Source organism: Bubalus kerabau, unplaced genomic scaffold, assembly GCF_029407905.1.
Source record: "Bubalus kerabau isolate K-KA32 ecotype Philippines breed swamp buffalo unplaced genomic scaffold, PCC_UOA_SB_1v2 scaffold_101, whole genome shotgun sequence".
In the NCBI taxonomy this organism is placed as follows: domain Eukaryota; kingdom Metazoa; phylum Chordata; class Mammalia; order Artiodactyla; family Bovidae; genus Bubalus; species Bubalus kerabau.
This window is the reverse complement of record NW_026577955.1, coordinates 15,183-33,728: the sequence shown is the minus strand read 5'-3', so window position 1 is coordinate 33,728 and position 18,546 is coordinate 15,183. Positions and strand designations below refer to the sequence as shown.

Sequence of the window (18,546 nt, the reverse complement as noted above, 5' to 3'; positions counted from 1 at the left end):
ATTCTGCATGTAAGTTAAATAAGCAGGGTGACAATATACAGCCTTGACGTATATGACACTATACTCCTTTCCCAATTTGGAACCAGTCTGCTGTTCCATACCCGGTTCTAACTGTTGCTTTTTGACCTGAGTACAGATTTCTCAGGAGGCAGGTAAGGTGGTCTGGTAGTCCCATCTCTTGAAGAATTGTCCACAGTTTGCTGTGATCTGCACAGTCAAAGGCTTTGGTATAGTCAAGAAAGCAGAAGTAAGTGTTTTTCTGGAATTCTCTTGCTTTTTCAATGATCCAAAGGATGTTGGCAATTTGATCTCTGGTTCCTCTGCCTTTTCTAAATCCAGCTTGAACATCTGGAAGTTCACAGGTCACGTACTGTTGAAGACTGGCTTGGAGAATTTTGGGCATTACTTTGCTAGCATGAGATGAGTACAATTGTGCGGTACTTTGAACATTTATTGGCATTGCCCTTCTTTGGTATTGGAATGAAAACTGCCCTTTTCCAGTCCTGTGGCCATTGCTGAGTTTTTCAAATGTGCTGGCACATTGAGTGCAGCTCTTTCACAGCATCACCTTTTAGGATTTGAAATAGCTCAACTGGAATTCCATTACCTCCACTAGCTTTGTTTGTAGTGATGCTTCCTAAGACTCGCTTGACTTCCCACTGCAGGATGTCTGGCTCTAAGTGAGTGAGCACACCATCGTGATTATCTGGGTCATGAATATCTTTTTTGTATAGTTTTTCCGTGTATTCTTGCCACCTTTTCTTAATATCTTCTGCTTCTATTAGGTCCATGCCATTTTTCTCCTTCATTTTGCCCATCTTTGCATGAAATGTTCCCTTGGTATCTCTAATTTTCTTGAAGAGATCTCTAGTCTTTCCCATTCTATGATTTTCCTCTATTTCTTTGCATTGATCACTGAGGAAGGCTTTCTTATCTCTCTTTGCTATTCTTTGGAACTCTGCATTCAAATGGGTATATCTTTCCTTTTCTCCTTTGCCTGTAGCCTCTCTTCTTTTCTCAGCTATTTGTAAGCTATTTCTCAGCTATTTGTTTTACCCCTATAACAACTTTCAGAGTCAGGCCTATTTGACCCACATATTTAGGTTATCAAAGTAACAAAATGGAATATGTTATTTCAGAATATTCTGATATAATTAAAATAAACAAGTACACAAAAAAGTTTTCTGCCTAATCTAATACATAGGAACTCTAGACAACCTCTCTTTTCCTCTCACATTTCAGGGCTAGCAGCTCATTTACTGAGATTCTACTTTGTGTGTCTTCCTCCCTCTTATATTTTTTGAACTTGTTATTGGAGTATAGTTGATTTACAATGTTGCATTAGTTTCAGGCATGCAGAAAAGTGAATCAGTTTTATATATATATATATATATATATATATATATAACTCCATTCTTTTTAGATTTTTTTTTTTCCCATATAGGCCATTACAGAGTATTGAGTAGAGTTCCCTGTGCCGTACAGTAGGTTCTTACTAGCTGCTGCTGCTGCTAAGTCGCTTCAGTCGTGTCCGACTCTGTGCAACCCCACAGACGGCAGCCCACCAGGCTCCCCCGTCCCTGGGATTCTCCAGGCAAGAACACTGGAGTGGGTTGCCATTTCCTTCTCCAATGCATGAAAGTGAAAAGTGAAAGTGAAGTCGCTCAGTCGTGTCCGACTCCTAGTGACACCATGGACTGCAGCCTACCAGGCTCCTCCATCCATGGGATTTTCCAGGCAAGAGTACTGGAGTGGGGTACCAGTGCCGTCTCCGTCTTATTAGATAACTATTTTACATATAGTAGAGTATATATGGGGCTTCCCTGGTGGCTCAGATGGTAAAGCACCTGTCTACAATGCGGGAGACCCGGGTTCGATCCCTGGGTCGGGAAGATCCCCTGGAGAAGGAAATGGCAATCCACTCCAGTACTATTGCCTGGAAAATCCCATGGACAGAGGAGCCTAGTAGGCTACAGTCCATGGGGTCGCAAAGAGTCGGACAGGACTGAGGGACTTCACTTTCACTTTCACTTTTCAGAGTATATATGTCAGTCCTAATCTCCCAATTTATCCCTCCCACCTTATTCCCTGGTAACTATAAATTTTTCTACATCTGTGACTCTACTTCTATTTCGTAAGATCACCTTTCTCAGGGATATCTGCTGAACCCAAAGACTCAAGGCTGAGCCCTCTGACTGAAAGCTCTTTGTCCTGCAGGACAGCAGGATTAAGCATGGTGGAGGAGTGGTTTAGCAGAGTCTTAGAAGCAACAGGTACCTTTGTCTTGCTCCCTCTCAGAACCCAAGATGGTGACAGAAGGAGAGTGGGGTCCTAAGGACTGTCAGACACTATGAACTAAGCCTGAGTAGTAGAGGCTTGAGTGGATAGAAGACTAGAGGACCCTCTCTAGAGGCTGTCACACAACAAAGCTGGGAAACTTATAGCAGGGAACAGGGACATCCCTAAGTATCTCAAATTGATTTTTTCACTTCTTATTGAGTGGAGCCTCATTTCTATTTAATTAGAATTGCTTTTAAATAAAAACAATCCTTCTCTCATCCAATTACTATGGCAAAGTACAATCCATACCTTATGAACAATTTGTTAAGATTATGTTGACTATGATGTTTTAAAGAACATGGGATTACTTCTGATTACAGTTGATCTGTTGGATAAAAAAAAAAAAGGAGGCTATTCATTGACAGCAAGTTTTCTGCCCATTGCTGTAATTTCCTGATGTACACACCTTGTATTTTATTTTCCGTGATTTTCTTTATAGCTTTCCCTTTGAGAATTAACACAGAGAGCAAGCTCTTACTTTATCTTATTAATTCATCTTATCTTAACACTACAAATATATCCTGGACTGGATGAGAAAACATCACCTAATTAATTCTGAAGTTTTATCTTGCATCAAGATTTATTCAAATATTTATATCTTCTTTTATAATTCTTTGGGCTCTGTAAAACTGTCAGAAGCCTTGTCTGATGAAAGGAAACCAAATCAAGTCAGCTGGGCTAATAAAGTCCCTTCCTCTGATTATTTAGCTATGGTTATGATTTCTACAAGTACTTTTGGTTTTTTTTTCTAGAAGAAAAATATTCCAAAGATGTCTCTACATATGCAGGATTATATTCTATGCCTTTTTCCAATCAAAATATGGAGATAACTATAAACCTATTAATTGATGCTTTTGAACTGTGGTGTTGGAGAAGACTCTTGAGAGTCCCTTGGACTGCAAGGAGATCCAACCAGTCCATTCTGAAGGAGATCAGCCCTGGGATTTCTTTAGAAGGAATGATGCTAAAACTGAAACTCCAGTACTTTGGCCACCTCATGCAAAGAGTTAACTCATTGGAAGAGACTCTGATGCTGGGAGGGATTGGAGGCAGGAGGAGAAGGGGACGACAGAGGATGAGATGGCTTGATGGCATCACTGACTCAATGGACATGAGTCTGAGTGAACTCCGGGAGCTGGTGATGGACAGGGAGGCCTGGCATGCTGCGATTCATGGGGTCGCAAAGAGTCAGGACACGACTGGGCGACTGAACTGAACTGAACTGATAAACCTATTCATCCACTCAGGAGTAGAGACTAAAAAGAACTGAGGGATCAGCTGCTAAATGGGGAAAGTGAGGAAAAAGGAACAAAAGAGGAGTCTGACAATTATTAAAGACTAAACAGCAAGAAAGCAGTGAAGGAGTTGGGAGACAGAGAGAGAATAATGGGAATCAACTTTCCACTAAGGGAAGTGTATTGTCACATACGACTTCACGTACAATATCCTCTCCAATTTCCCAAAAAAGAGTTGCAGGGAAAATATACTCATTTAAAAGATATTTAGAAAATGTTTAGACATAGTGAGTTGGACAATAAGATCACAAAGTGAAGAATATTGGTAGTCCATTTTTAGTTTGAATAGTTGTTCTCGAGATGTTCATACTGATCATCTTTGAAGAAGTTGCTCCTCAACACCTAAGTTAAATATCAGCAATGAAAAACCAGTAAGCTTCTGAGTTGCTTGGATACTGAGAGGGTCCACATCTTACATAGCAGCAGTAGTATGACCTACCTGGCTGCAATCCGGCCAAGCTCTAGCAAACAGAGACACACTTCTCTGGGTTGCTTGTGGAGGACTGAAAAAGAAGACGAAGGCGGACACTTTTACAATAGAAGGGATTGGACAGCAGCTCAATGGGGAACACACTTGACCCCCCTCACCCCTCAGGGTCCCAGTAAGGGAGCTAGTCTTCATTCTGATATTCACAGAAACCATCCTGTCCCACAGTACACTTAGATCTACTGAAGTCCTAAAGCAGTTTTCAAAACTCTTTGCCCAGCTTCCCTACCAAAAATCATGAGCCTCAGGAATCTCACTCTGAAAATATTTTCTTCAATTAGTCAATATTTGTATGTGAATATTGAAAACATATGTAGTTATAATTCTGATATAAATAGTTGATGAATACTTAAAAACAGCAAACAGAAGACTATGAAGCAAAGATTGTTTAAAATTCCTAACTCTATCTTCACCAGTGATATTAGCAGAAATAATGCAATGAATAAGGATTAAAAATTACATATCACAGCCCTTTGTTATCCTCCAAACAATAATGTAAGGTGAGCACTCTGAATCTTGATGTCTTCTCCTATTTTGATTATATTTTAAAAGGAAACACTTTCAACTGACTGAATTTTGTAAATATGTACAAATATATATCGTCAGTCACTTTGGGCCATAAAATGAGCAAATAAGAAGATGGTTCTTTGCAATACTATTTATTTTCTAATATAATCTGATTACTTAATAAATTTGTTTTACCAGTTTCTTTGGACACATTCAGTAATGCTGACAAGTCATACTTGCATTTGTTGAGGCTACCGGAGGAGTATGTGTTGCTCATACATTTTTTTTTCTTTTTAAACTCAGACTAGAAAAATTTTTTAATGTTATTATATACAATACCTAATAAAGACAAAGATATTAGGGGGAAAAGATTGTATTGAGAATGCTCTTTATATAGACACAATATCCTGATAAAAGAAAATATGAGTTTATTGATAAACTTTAAGAAAAATAGCAATATTGCTTCATCTTTTTTTGTGGGTTGGGGGGAGCCTTCCCTGGTGGCTTGGATGGTAAAGAGTCTGCCTGCAGTGCAGGAGAACCAGGTTCAATCTCTGGGTTGGGAAGATCCCCTGGAGAAGGGAATGGCTACCCACTCCAGGATTCTTGCCTGGAGAATTCAACGGGCAGAAGAGCCTGATGGGCTACAGTCCATTGGGTCCCAATATACTGATAAAAGAAAATAGTAGCTCATTGACAAACTTTAGTATAAATAGCAATATTATTTCAATTCTTTTATTTATTTATTTATTTGGGCAGTGCTGGATCTTCATTGCTGGGCAGGCTTTTCTCTAGTTGTGGCAAGTGGCGGCTACTCTCCAGTTGCATTGCGTGGGCTTCCCATTGCAGTGGCTTCTCTTGTTGCAAAGCATGGGCTTTAAGCAAGCGCACGGATTTCAGTATTTGTGGCCTTTGGACCCAGTAGTTGTGGCTCCTGAGATCTAGAGCACAGGCTCAACAGCTTCAGCACACAGGCTTAGTTGCTTGACAGCACGTGGGATCTTCCCAGATCAGGGATCAAATTCATGTCTCCTGCATTGGTAGGTGGATTCTTCACCACCGAGCCACCAGGGAAGCCCTGCTTCAATTCTTAAATACACAATTTTATAATAATTTAATTTCCCAGCATTATTTCTATTCCTCCCCAACTTAAATATCTAATTTCTTCTCTCCACAGGCTATGGCAATGGCAATATTTGCCACTGACACCAGAATGGAATTTGTTGGGGCTGTGTGATGAATAGAAAAACATATTTACTTAGATTGTGAAAGTATATGATTTTACTTGGCTTTAAACAAGCAAAAATTATTATCTTGCTATAAAATGTAATTTTTAAAGGCTTTTAAAATATGTTCTAATATAATCGGCAATACTCATTGAAAAGAACTGATTATGGGAAATCTGAATTACAGAGTAATTCCATTCTTGATAATATAAATTTGAGCTTCGGCTAACATTTGGTGAATTGTCATAAAACCCAGGTTGGGGAAGTCTAATATTACTTCTAACTAAAGGGGCTTTTAAAAAAGATATTTAGTACCTCTAATTTAAGTGCACCATTAGATGACTCTGGCTGAATGATACAACTTTTGATATATTAAATCAACTTCAGTGCAATGAAACATATGGACTATAATACCACATGGAAATCAATTTCAAACAGAGAACAATAACAAACATCACAAAACAAAAGCAAATAAATGAAAATCAATCTTCCTGTCTAGTTCATCAGTTTCTTCTGATTTGGACTTTTTATCCTGTCAGTGGGCTTCCCTTGTAGCTCAGTTGGTAAAGAATCTGCCTGCAATGCAGAAGACTTGGGTTCGATTCCTGGGTCAGGAAGATTCCCTGGGGAAGGAAATGACAACCCACTCCAGTATTCTTGCCTGGAGAATCCCATGAACAGAGGACCCTGGCAGGCTACAGTCCATGGGGTTGCAAGAGTCGTACACAACTTAGTGAGTAAACCACCGCCACCGCCACCGCCACCCTGTCAGTGGTACAAAATAACAAATAGGAAAAGGGAGTACATGAAAGTTGAGGAGAGGAAGATGTTTAAGGCCCTGCTAACACACTCATCTTCAGTGAGAAATGTGTGAAGCAAGTAGTTAAAGTTTCAGGAGACTTGGATATAATCTCGTGCATTTTGCGATGGTAACAGTGACAAAATATGAAAATTATTAGTGAATGGACCAAACTGTGCCCATGAGCAGTCAATACCAATCACATAAAGCAACATCTGACCCAACGATCATGATTCTTTAACCAAATTACTGTGCTTAATTGGAGGACTCTATAAGCATTGGAAATAAACAGACATATTCTATGGAAAATACAATTAATTCTGAAGAAAAAAATCAAGTGGGTAATATGACAATGTGGTATGTAGCATGCATTGCTATTGCATATCCAGCTATCCATGTAAAACAGCTTTTGCATGCCAACACTCAAATATCAGTTCTACCATGGACTCATTAGAAAATCAATTTGGAAAACTGAAAAGTAATGGCATGATTCTCCTTTTTATATCCTTAATATAACCAGCTTATAAAACTTAGAACAAATGTCTCACTCAGCACCATATCTTAGGGAAATGATAATAGAAAGATTATGTTTTACTTCCCAGTTTTCTTGGAAATGTTATCTTTAATAAAGCAGTTGCTTCAAAACATACCCATAATATTGTCTTATCATGCCTTGGTTCATCATGGCCACAAATACTAATATCATGTTTGATAAATAGTAAGCAATGAATGAGTTAAATCTGCAGAGGGGCTAACCTAGCACAATAACAAGAACAGAGTAGTTAGTTACTCAGTAAACACTATGTCCCAAAATATCAAGGATGGTAACCCTTATGGATCATGAGCGTATCATGTGGTTATAATAGCGGTTGTGACAGTTAAGCTGAATAAAGGCTAAAATCTTGCCTAGCATCTTTAGAAAATGCAAGAATTTATATTATGTTAATGTTTATTCAATTGTAAAAGCAAACACGCTGACCTTACTCTATAAAATTAAATTCAAAAGTCTGTAAGTATCATCTGTGCAATGTGCTGTGTGCTAAGGCACTTCAGTTGTGTCCGATTCTTTGCAACCCTATGGACTGTGGCCCACCAGGCTCCTCTGTCCGTGGGATTCTCCAGGCAAGAATACTGGCGTGGGTTGCCATTCCCTTCTCCAGGGCATCTTGCCAACCCAGGGATCGAACCCAGGTCTCCTGTTCTACATTATACCAAAGAAGAGATTATGTTTGGTTTTTGCACTGTAGACCAAAATTAACAGGTAGAAAGAGTATAGTGGCCATAGGATTTGAGCCACAGAAATCTGGTTCTGTCTTTGAGCTCTAAAATTTACTAGTTCCTAATTTGGGGAGATCATAAAATGTCAGTTTTCTGAGGGAAAATAATGGTGTGTATCTTGCAAAATTTTTGTGTGAGTTAAACAAAATATTATTCATTGTTATTCTTAGCCAGTGCTTGGCAGATAGGAAAGACTTCCCAAAGTTAGTTTTCTTTCTTCATTATTATTACTTTTTGTTGTATATTATTAGCTTAAAGATTATCTTTATTTGGCTTAGTTAATATTAATGTTAATAACTAATAACATTTTTTCCTGTAAGCATTTTTTTCTGTGCACCCATCATGTGAAAGCCAGCTTACTAAGCAGTAGAAGAAACCTCAGAATTTAAAAAAAAAAAAAAAAAAACTACTTTTGATCATTTAAGCTATATAATTTAAAAGTTATTATAATGAGTATATTTTGAATATTCTGTCATGTTGTATCATAAATAGCTAATTCTAAGTTTAATCAAATCTAAGGTTAAGTAGGTCAACTTGGCTGGCATATATAGACAGACAAACAAGCATATATCCTATTATTATTCTGGATTTTTGCTAGGTATAAAACTTAAGTAAAAATTATATTAGAACATGTCATTTTATGAAACACTAAACATCTTACCATCAATTTTCCTCCATTTCTGGGAATAAAATAATTTAGATAAGCCCATTTTCAATAAATTACCTAAGCTGATTATATATATTATATATATATGGATGCATATCTTTATCTGGATGATTAGAAAGAAAACTTTTAGTATATTGCATTTGAACTAAAGACTTTATGTTGTCCCATGTACTACTCATTTTTGATACTTTATTGATTTGTCTTTTCAAAAATACAAGCAAATTTCTAGTTATACTGAGGCTTATGGTAAAAAATATTTTTTTTCATTCTATTGCCACATCAATAATATAGCCTTTTGTTTTGAGCTCTGAGTAGAAGGGTTCTTCCCTGGTGGCTCAGCAGTAAAGAATCTGCCTGCAATGCAGGAGCCACAGGAGACGTGAGTTTGATCACTGGGTTGGGAAAATTCCCCTGGTAACCGACTCCAGAGGGAACTCACTCCAGTATTCTTGACTGGAGAATCACATGGATAGAGGAGCCTGGTGGGCTACAGTCCATGAGGTCGCAAAGGGCTGGACATGACTGAAGCGATGCACCCATGCATTCATGAGAAGAGAGGATCACTATTGCCTTCTCTCCTCTGAACAAATTTTCTTTAAAATAAATAAAAGCTGTCTTAGTCACTGGTGATTTTTATGCAAAAGGTTTTTATCACTGGTGGCTTCTTTTAAAATAATCAAAACCATTTTGAAAAAATGTATAAGGCAGAACCCCTCTGGGAAAAGTAACATAAATCTCTATTCAAAAATATGTGGCAAGAGACTCAATCTTATAACCTAGATTCTATAAAAATCTCATGGGCATCAAATGTCAAATGGAATGCTGCTAGCTCCAGGAATAGAAAATGAGACCTTCTGCTAAAGCAAGGGGTAGAGTTTCAATGTCACAGAATCTGCAAGGATAAAATGCATTAAACCATGAATGTATAGTTTAGCTATATAGCTATTTGGTTTTAACAGATGGACAAAAAATGAAAATATCATTATCTATTTGGTTTAATATATATTAGAAGCAATAATATTCATGCTGGTTTTGAAGGAAATCTATATTTCAGATTTATGTTTAAGATGAAATTTGAAAAGATTATATTTTTGAGTGAATATTAAATTGTGAAAATATCATAAATTAATAGCTTCCCACTGTCCTAGAGAAGAGAACAGGTTCTTATACTTAGAAAGAATGACATAGTAGAAGACACAGTAAACTAGATATCAGAAGAATTGGGTTCTAATCCAGGCTACATAATCTCATCTCTAAAACTTGCCTTCTACTTACTCTTTCTTATGAGGTAATTTTATGGGTAAGCACATTTGGTATATGGCAAGCACTCAACAAATTTTACACCTTTGTACTTAAGTGATGATCTGCAGACCAGTAGCACTGGCATCAGCTGGGAGCTTGCTAAAAATGCAAATTTTTGGGTCCCATCCCTGACTTATTGAGCAAAATTTAAATTTAAACAGGCTCTCCAGGTGATGAATATGTGCATTAAAGTTTGATAATCATTACACTAATCAATGTTATGATTATTACCATATATGTCAGTTATAATTCTATATCTATTCTGGTTAAAAATATTCAAATGTGATTTGATTCATGGAACATGCTCTAGAAATGTTTAGGATAACGGTGATGACAGTGATGATGATGATGAATGGAGAAAAAAATAATCTGTGCACTGGATTAGCCCTTAATGGGTTTTATGGCATTTATCATCTTCCAGGATCTATAAGGTAGAAAAGATGCCTGCCAAGAAAGTGAAGGGCTGGCTCTCTTAAGTCGTGTTACTCCCTGTAACTCACACACAGAGACCTTTGCATTTAAATGTGGGAAGCAGCTAGCAACATAGGCGACTTAAAACCTGATCTGAGAGAGGCTAAAGAGAAGAAAAGTCAACAAAGCATAAACCCCACAAACTCATGAATGCTGAGTGTGTATGTATCCAGATTTCTCAGAATCACTGTTCACAGTGAAAACAGGATACAGCATCCATATAATTCATATAAAAGGGAGAATTCATTCATGATCTCATCAGTAATGGAAGATGTATAGAATAAAATGTAGTTAATTGCCTCTGCCACCAAGTCAAAAAAATGTCCCAGAGCAAGGAGTGCCCTTTCTGTCTCAACACCCAGACTTGATGTGAAATTAACGGGTTAAGTCACTATCACTCAGAGCAGCAAGTAAGAGTCTCTTCTAATTTTCCTTTCATTTATACTTTATTTTTCCTTTTACTTTAAATCATCATATGAACTTCTAAAATTATCTCATACAAAACATAACTTTCTGTAATACTGGAGGGACATGATCTTCAGAGGAAAATGAAGCTGAATTTCAATCCTAGCTGTGTCACTGAGAAGCAGTATAATACTGGGCAACTTATTTAATTCTCTTGGTCCTAAACTAGCATTTCCATTTATAAAATTAGTGGTTGTTGGGAGATTAGAGATGGTAGCACATATCCACTGCTTGATTATCATTACTGAACATATAGCTATTATTATTGAATACTGCACAGTGAAAATTTGATTCTGGAAAAGCTAGAAGGCTGTCACTTTCCTGATTCAACCCTGACTCCATCAAATCCTTGCTATACCTATTACTCCTGGGAGATATTTTAGTTTTCTCACTCAGATACCATACTACATTTGTGCTGACATAGGGGCAAATGGCTAAATTTGGAAAAAGTTTCTGAGCTCAAATTCAGAATTGAGATGCTGATAAAGTACTTTATAAGGATAGGTGTTACAAAACCCAAAGTCTAAAATAAATTGTTCCTGGGAAGAAACAATGTGAATATAAATAACCCAGAGTTGATCTGGTATCCTGAAATTGTTATCCTACATTAATATTAATAAAAGTAGGTTTCTTTCTACAGAAATATTCTTCCAGTCCTCAATACAGACAACAACAACGACTACCACATGGGATGACTTATCAAACACTTGCAGGCAGGCATAAATTCTTTTTCTGATGCACTAGGTACAAAATGGAAAATGTTAATGTTTAAATATTCACACACAATCCTTTTTACTTTTGTGTAGTGGGATCAAACCCAATACTGTAGGTAGGTCAGTGCTTGACCAATGTTCAATAGGACAAAGAACTGTATAAAACCTATTCTTCAGAGTCATGCATCAAAAAAAGACAGTGCTACACAGCAAACACCAATACAGAAGATAAAAATGAAAAATCACACACATTTGCATGCTAGCACAGCAGATAGCAAACCCTTTTCCTGCTGAGTAGATTCTTTCTCAGAGAAATAGATGAAGCATAGTCATTGGCCTCCAGATCCTATAATTATCCAATAACATAGTGATATAGACACAATTACAGCAAGCAGAATTTGTGCATTTTTCAAATATTCCCTCCCCCATCCTTTTATTTTTCTCAACTTTCCAGTTCAACCAGAATGTACATAAGTAAAGAAAAATAAACAGATCTGGGGGAAAAATTAAGGTAACTTAGCAATTTCTAATCAGTGGGCTCAAGTAAATTACAAATAACAAATCCTCCATGCAAGAATATCATTCATTTAAAGAAATAGTTTCTACTTAAAATATCTTAGAAAAAAATCATACAAGAGCATCAATTTTAGGACCCATAACAATTTTTTTTAATTGAAAATAAGTCATATATGTCTGGTCCTAATGTACAACAGCCCTTATAATACACTGATGTAGAAAATTCACTGATGTCAATAAATAATTCTCTATGCAATTTTATTGCAATTAAGATTGCAATTGTCTTAATATGAGTAAAATTGTTTATGTTTCATACTACAAGCCATACCTGTTTACTGCCTAAAGTGTGTTAATAGAGAACTGAAGAAGAAAATATTACTTACAATTCAATTACTATTTGTCTTACTTTCAAATTCTGAATATAGCATTTTATTGTTATTTACTAGATGTAAATGCTGAGACCTCATGTTTATATTATATCATAATTTTCCCATATTATTAGTCTCAAAATATTATGAATATTATTTTTCTTGGTATCTATGAATGACTACAGTCTGTTTAAGCTACCACCAAATATCTTCAGTTCATTCATTTTTTTTAACTCATAAACAAAGTTTCCATAGACATTACCTATCTCTACTTCCCTTAAATAAACTTTTAGAAGTAGAACAACTTGATGAAAGAACATGAGCACTTCTGAAGTCTTTAATACATAATGTCAAATTGCCCAAGAAGACAAAAAAGGGCAAAAATTTTCCAATTATTTTTCAGCAATATATAGAAGATCACACTTTCCTCAATGTTTGATACCTTAGTAATAAGTCAAATGCAAATTCAATCTGTGAAAAATTAGCGAGGATTAAGAATTGAATATTTAGTGTTGACTTTCCTCTATACTCAACATTAAATATACAATTCTTAATCGTCACTAATTTATCATAGTTTTTATTTGCATTTGACTTATCACTAAGGTATCAAACATTTTTATCTCTCTTTTGGGCTTTTATAAGTCTTTTATGAAAAAGTTTTTATGACATGTATCCATTTTGCTATTGACTCATTTCTGAAATACTATTCTGGGATATTAGTTAACTCATAATCTAAGAACTGACATTTGACAGAGGAAAAGCTCTCTCTCAAGAATGTCTTAGAAGATAAACGGCAGGTTATGCTCTGTATATGATTGTATCATGTGGCGTAGAGAGTTATCTGCCAAGAATCAAAACAACAAGCATGAGAGAAGCATATGGAATCAGATGCTGTCTATACTCCCCAGTTCATCCCTGGCATCTTTCCCCACCCACTGAGATTTCTTGTCATTAGCTGTCGTGGAAAGAGAACAGACAGAGTGAGTCATGAATTAAGATCCTCTCACAAATAATCGTACCAAAAAAAAAAGCACTGCCACAGAGGGTAACGTATCAGTTGCCACAAAGATAAGAATGCTTTATGCAGGCAAAGACCTTTGAACAGCTAAAGACAGAAGCCTCTTGGTACACACTCAGTACAGTGATCTACCTTATCATTCATTCAAACAGATTTTTCCCCTTTAATCAGGGCATCTTTTCATTTTATTTGCTGGTCAAAACACTAGGACACAAAGGCTGCTCTTCATCTTGTGTGCTACTGAAATGAAATCTTGAGGTAGGGAAAAAAGAAGAAACCCTTGTCCTAAATTCCCTTTCAAAAAGTGAAGTGTGAAAAGACATCAAGCAGAGTACACAGTGTTACTGTTGCAAGAAAGTCAGTTCTGCTGCAGCATCCAAGGCCATCAGCCGTGGCTCAATCACTTCCTCACCCACAGTGAATAATAAGAAAAATCCAAGGAGAATGGATTCTACTTGCGGAAATGGATTTTCTCATTGTCCTTCCTCGTGATTATCATGAACATCTATGGACACAGCTGTTTCCTTTCTCTAAATAATCCTAAAGTCAATACTATCGTATTGGCTCCTTTCTTCCATCTCCACAAGACCTATAATACATCACCTCATGTCCTATTCTAAGCAGCAGAAATTTCAAATTTACCTTTTCATTAAGGAACAAACTAGAAAGCTGAATTATCTGATCTAGTTTGGTACTGAGAGGATTCAAAATTATTTTAAAATTTTTATAGCCTTGAAAAGTTGGTTTTATTAAACTTTCTTGACTATATAAATACATTTTAATTGCAAGGTATAAGCAAAGCTATACTATAGACTTTACTATACTATACTATAAGCAGAATCAAAGATATTTTAACAAAATACTTAACAGTTATTGCATGTAAATTACCATGGGTTTTCTTTTTTATGAAGTCAAATAGGGTGAAGAACTCGACCATTTAAAAACTCTTCTTGACATAATTTTATATGCTACACAGTGTGTATTTATGTACGAGGACAATTATCATATAAACTCAATTATGCTTTATTGTTTCAAGATAAAATGTACTATTTATTACCCAAGTGGGGTTTTTAAAAGTCATCCAAGCTTCTTGGAGTCCAGTTGAAAATTTTACTAGTTCAAGTAACAAAAAAAACTTATGGATAGTAAGAAAATTGAGACAAGACCATATTTATATTCATAGTTTCTAGTAGTCCATTTGGCCTACAGAAGTCACTGAAAAATTCTTTCTTGAATGCAAACCCGTGCAATGAACAAAGGAACAGACAATAAATCAGTTTCCCCATGTGGCAATGTAGGAGGACTCCAGGATTTTAAATCATGATGTTATTTGTTCACACCTGAAAAGTGTACTTCTTTTACACTTCAGTTCAGTTCAGTTCAGAAGCTCAGTCGTGTCCGACTCTTTGTGACCCCATGAATCGCAGCACACCAGGCCTCCCTGTCCATCACCAACTTCCAGAGTTCACTCAAACTCACGTCCATCGAGTCGGTGATGCCATTCAGCCACCTCATCCTCTGTCATCCCCTTTTCCTCCTGCCCCCAATCCCTCCCAGGATCAGAGTCTTTTCCATGTTTAAAAATACTAAGTGTATTTTAAATACACAAAACTAACTGATTTTTTAAAAATTTATGGGTATATGTGTGTGTGTATACCCACAGACATTTAATAGCTCTTTCATGGGTTTTTCCCAAAAATAACTTTGCCTCACTCCCTTCCTATAATCCTCCACTCACATAAACCTATAAACCTGAAGGTTAAAATCTATTTGTAAAATTACCAAAGCCCTGAAAAAGAACTATATCTATATATATCTTCCACCAAGTTTTTTCTTTTTTTACTTTGATGTGAGGAAATGGTAAGAACATTCAAAGTCCATTCATACAACAGGCATTCACTTAGCACACTGTTGTATAGGGGACGCTACTGTGCAATTATTCTGGTTTATTTTTTCTTTCAGGTATAAAATGTTCTCCTAGTCTAAGTTCATGTTCTTCTTTTCTCTGCTGAGAGACTTCTCAGAAATTTGATGACAGTCTTTTCGGTACCACATTAACTCCTCTTTATACAAATACAAATTTCCTTAAGTACATAAAATGAGTAAGACTTTAGCTGCCATACCATCCGTTTCCTAGGTTCAGCAGAGGAAGGAATTCTGTTTTGTGAGGCTTCAAGGCAAAGAATATTCTCAATGCTAGGAAGGTAATTTGTATACTTGTTCTCTCTGAAGGATGCTCAGCTTACTTTGATGTTAACATTTGGTATTATGTGGTTTTGTCAATTGATTTTGTTTGTTTTGTTTTTTTTAATTTATTTATTTTAATTGGAGGTTAATTACAATGTAAATTGATTTTTAAAGCCTCAGGCAAAAGAACCAAAGCATTTTCCCCACCCCCTAAATGTCTCCTTTCTTCACTTAGTTCCACCTTACTAAAACTGGTCTTTAATTCCAATATTTTCCATTATAGAGTACCACTGGGGTAGATCTTATATAAAAGATTTGAACATTTAAGGGTACCAAGAAATGTCAAAATACTAAATGGTCCAATGTATGTTTTCTCCCAGGGAAATACAATACCAGGCTCTGTGGTCTGGAAGTGCATTTGCCAAAATTCAATCATAAAACAAAACAAAAACCCCAGAATTATCTGGGTAAGCCTAAGTACTAAGGTATGTGCTAAGACTCTGTGAGCCTGACTCTTTGAGACCCCACCTGTCTTTTCAATTTAATTCCATCATTTTCAATTTGCCCTAATCTCTTGCTTGTTTGCCTAATTTTTAACTAGCAAAAAACAAATTTCACTAACTACAAATAAGCTTAACTAAAATATGTTTCAACAAAGTGCTTATAAGTGATAGTGTTTGCATAATTTTTTAGAGGTAAAAAGACAAAAGTGCTCATGATCGATGGCAGGAACACATGTAGCTATTCTTCTAGCCCAGGTAAGAGCCTGATGGTAAAATTTAACCCTACATTTTCCAAGAATCCCCCCATTTTGTATTGTATATGCTTATTTTTAGCCAGGAAAGAATTCTGCTACTTATGTTCCTGTTATTTTATGCACAAGGTGACCAAGCGTAAGAGGGTGAATTTTTCTACCTTCAAAAACACAAGTTTACAAAAACTCTACAAGTTTACAACAAACTACATTTTTTTTAAGTTAACAAACTGTGAAATGAATCATACAAAGAAGTTAATTTTGAGAGTTATACTAACAAACAATAATTTTAATATCATATCAACTAAAATTCTAAAAGAAATATACATACCCAAACCTTCCGATTCAAATAGACATGTTTCATCTACTCCTAAATCTCGGCACCAGGATAAGAAATTTGCTGTATTGTCTCTGGCAAAAAAGGAGCCTGAGGGTGCACTGGCTTTGCATGGAATCTTCTTCAAGGGTAGATTCTGAAAAACAAAGAAATCTCACTCTGGCGGAATATCTGGCAGTCATCACAGTGACACATTTATGTTTTCAATAAAATGCTTTGGTATGACCTCACAGCAGTAAATAGATTTGTGAATAGCTATAGGAAAGGATATGAAACACAAATGAAACTCAGTTGGTAATCAAGAGAGTATGAAAACCTATGCCTGTAAACATAAACTTGCCTTTTTAATATCTAGAAGTAAATATACATAAATCCTTTCCCTGGTTCAGACTGCCACTCTCTTTCTCTTCTACTGTTTTTCATGGCGGGGGCAAGGGTGGGGGAGGGACTTATCTTTCATCTGTGTATTCTCAGTACTTCTCATAAAGTATGTATAATTGTATTTATCATTTGTGAAAGAAGAATGAAACACAAAAATGAATATGAACATATATAAAATGTAACATACACAGCTCCATTCTTGTGTGCATACATAGACACACAATAAGAATTACACAAGAATTATAAAGTCAAAAGAGAGCAACAGAATTATCTAACCTCCAGAAGACTCTATCACCAATACCAAGAAAAGGAAATATTAAAAATTTTTATCTTTCAACAATAACATTCTACCTTCATTCTTTCAGACTATTTCCTTTTAAATCACAGATCATTGCCGTATTATGTAATACAAAAAAAATTCTGGTTGGATTTCTGCTATCTGAACTTGAAAACATATTTACATTCTGCATCATTTCTCTTCCAGGATAAGAAAACGCTTAAGATAAGGGAGCGTGTGAACCTGGACAGATTTTTCTATTATTAACCTCAAAAATTTTAGCCCTAGAAAGCTCCCTTACCACACCAAATGTTATAAAGAATTGCGTGAGGTATTTTTTGTTCCTTTAATAGAATATAACCAGTTTTCGTGGCATTCCATGAAGTCAGAGTTTGATTCTACATGATGTGAAAGCCTGAGCCAAGTATTTGATGATATGGGCTAGACAGAGCTTTGCCTTTGAAAGCAAAAAAGATCAAGGGAGAAGCATTTTATGATTTAAATTTGTATATAGGATTATTCCTTCTATTCTCTGTGAACAAGAAAATATAAACAAAATGTTGTTGACTGTTGAGGTCATTTACAAAGATGGTTATAAAAAATGAAATGTGGTCTTTGTGTATTGGTGAAGCCTGCAAATATCAAAATATTACTAGGTTTTTCCTGTCCAATGATATTATAGTTACATAACTAATATATTCAGTTACTAAGTCACTCAAAGAGTGTGTCTGTCTAATATCCAAGATCCATCTCTTTGTTGCTAAGTTTGTTTTAGGCTTAGACATAAAAAAATTTTTGCATGAATATACATATATTGAGGAGAAGGGGACGACAGAGGATGAGATGGCTGGATGGCATCACTGACTCGATGGACGTGAGTCTGAGTGAACTCTGGGAGTTGGTGATGGACAGGGAGACCTGGCATGCTACGATTCATGGGGTCGCAAAGAGTCAGACACGACTGAGCGACTGAACTGAACTGAACTGATACAGATACATATAACCATGTGCATGCATGCTCAATTGCTCAGTTGTGTCTGACTCTCTGCAACCCCATGGACTGTAGCCCTCCAGGCTCCTCTGTCCATGGGATTTCCCAGGCAAGAATACTGGAGCCTACTTCAGGAAATGACTTCTCGACCCAGGGATTGAACCCAC

At 36.2% G+C, this 18,546-nt stretch overlaps 1 protein-coding gene across 1 annotated transcript in view; it reads right to left on the bottom strand.

The window, feature by feature from the left end:
- LOC129641177 (growth arrest-specific protein 2-like) overlaps positions 1 to 18,546 on the bottom strand; it is a gene marked incomplete at its 5' end in the record, with an annotated part of 115,907 nt that overhangs the window by 84,074 nt on the left and 13,287 nt on the right. Inside the window, 2 exons of the mRNA XM_055565961.1 lie at positions 4,075 to 4,138; positions 16,725 to 16,866. Of these exons, the coding sequence (XP_055421936.1) occupies positions 4,075 to 4,138; positions 16,725 to 16,866 (206 nt within the window). The remainder of the gene's footprint in view (positions 1 to 4,074; positions 4,139 to 16,724; positions 16,867 to 18,546) is intronic.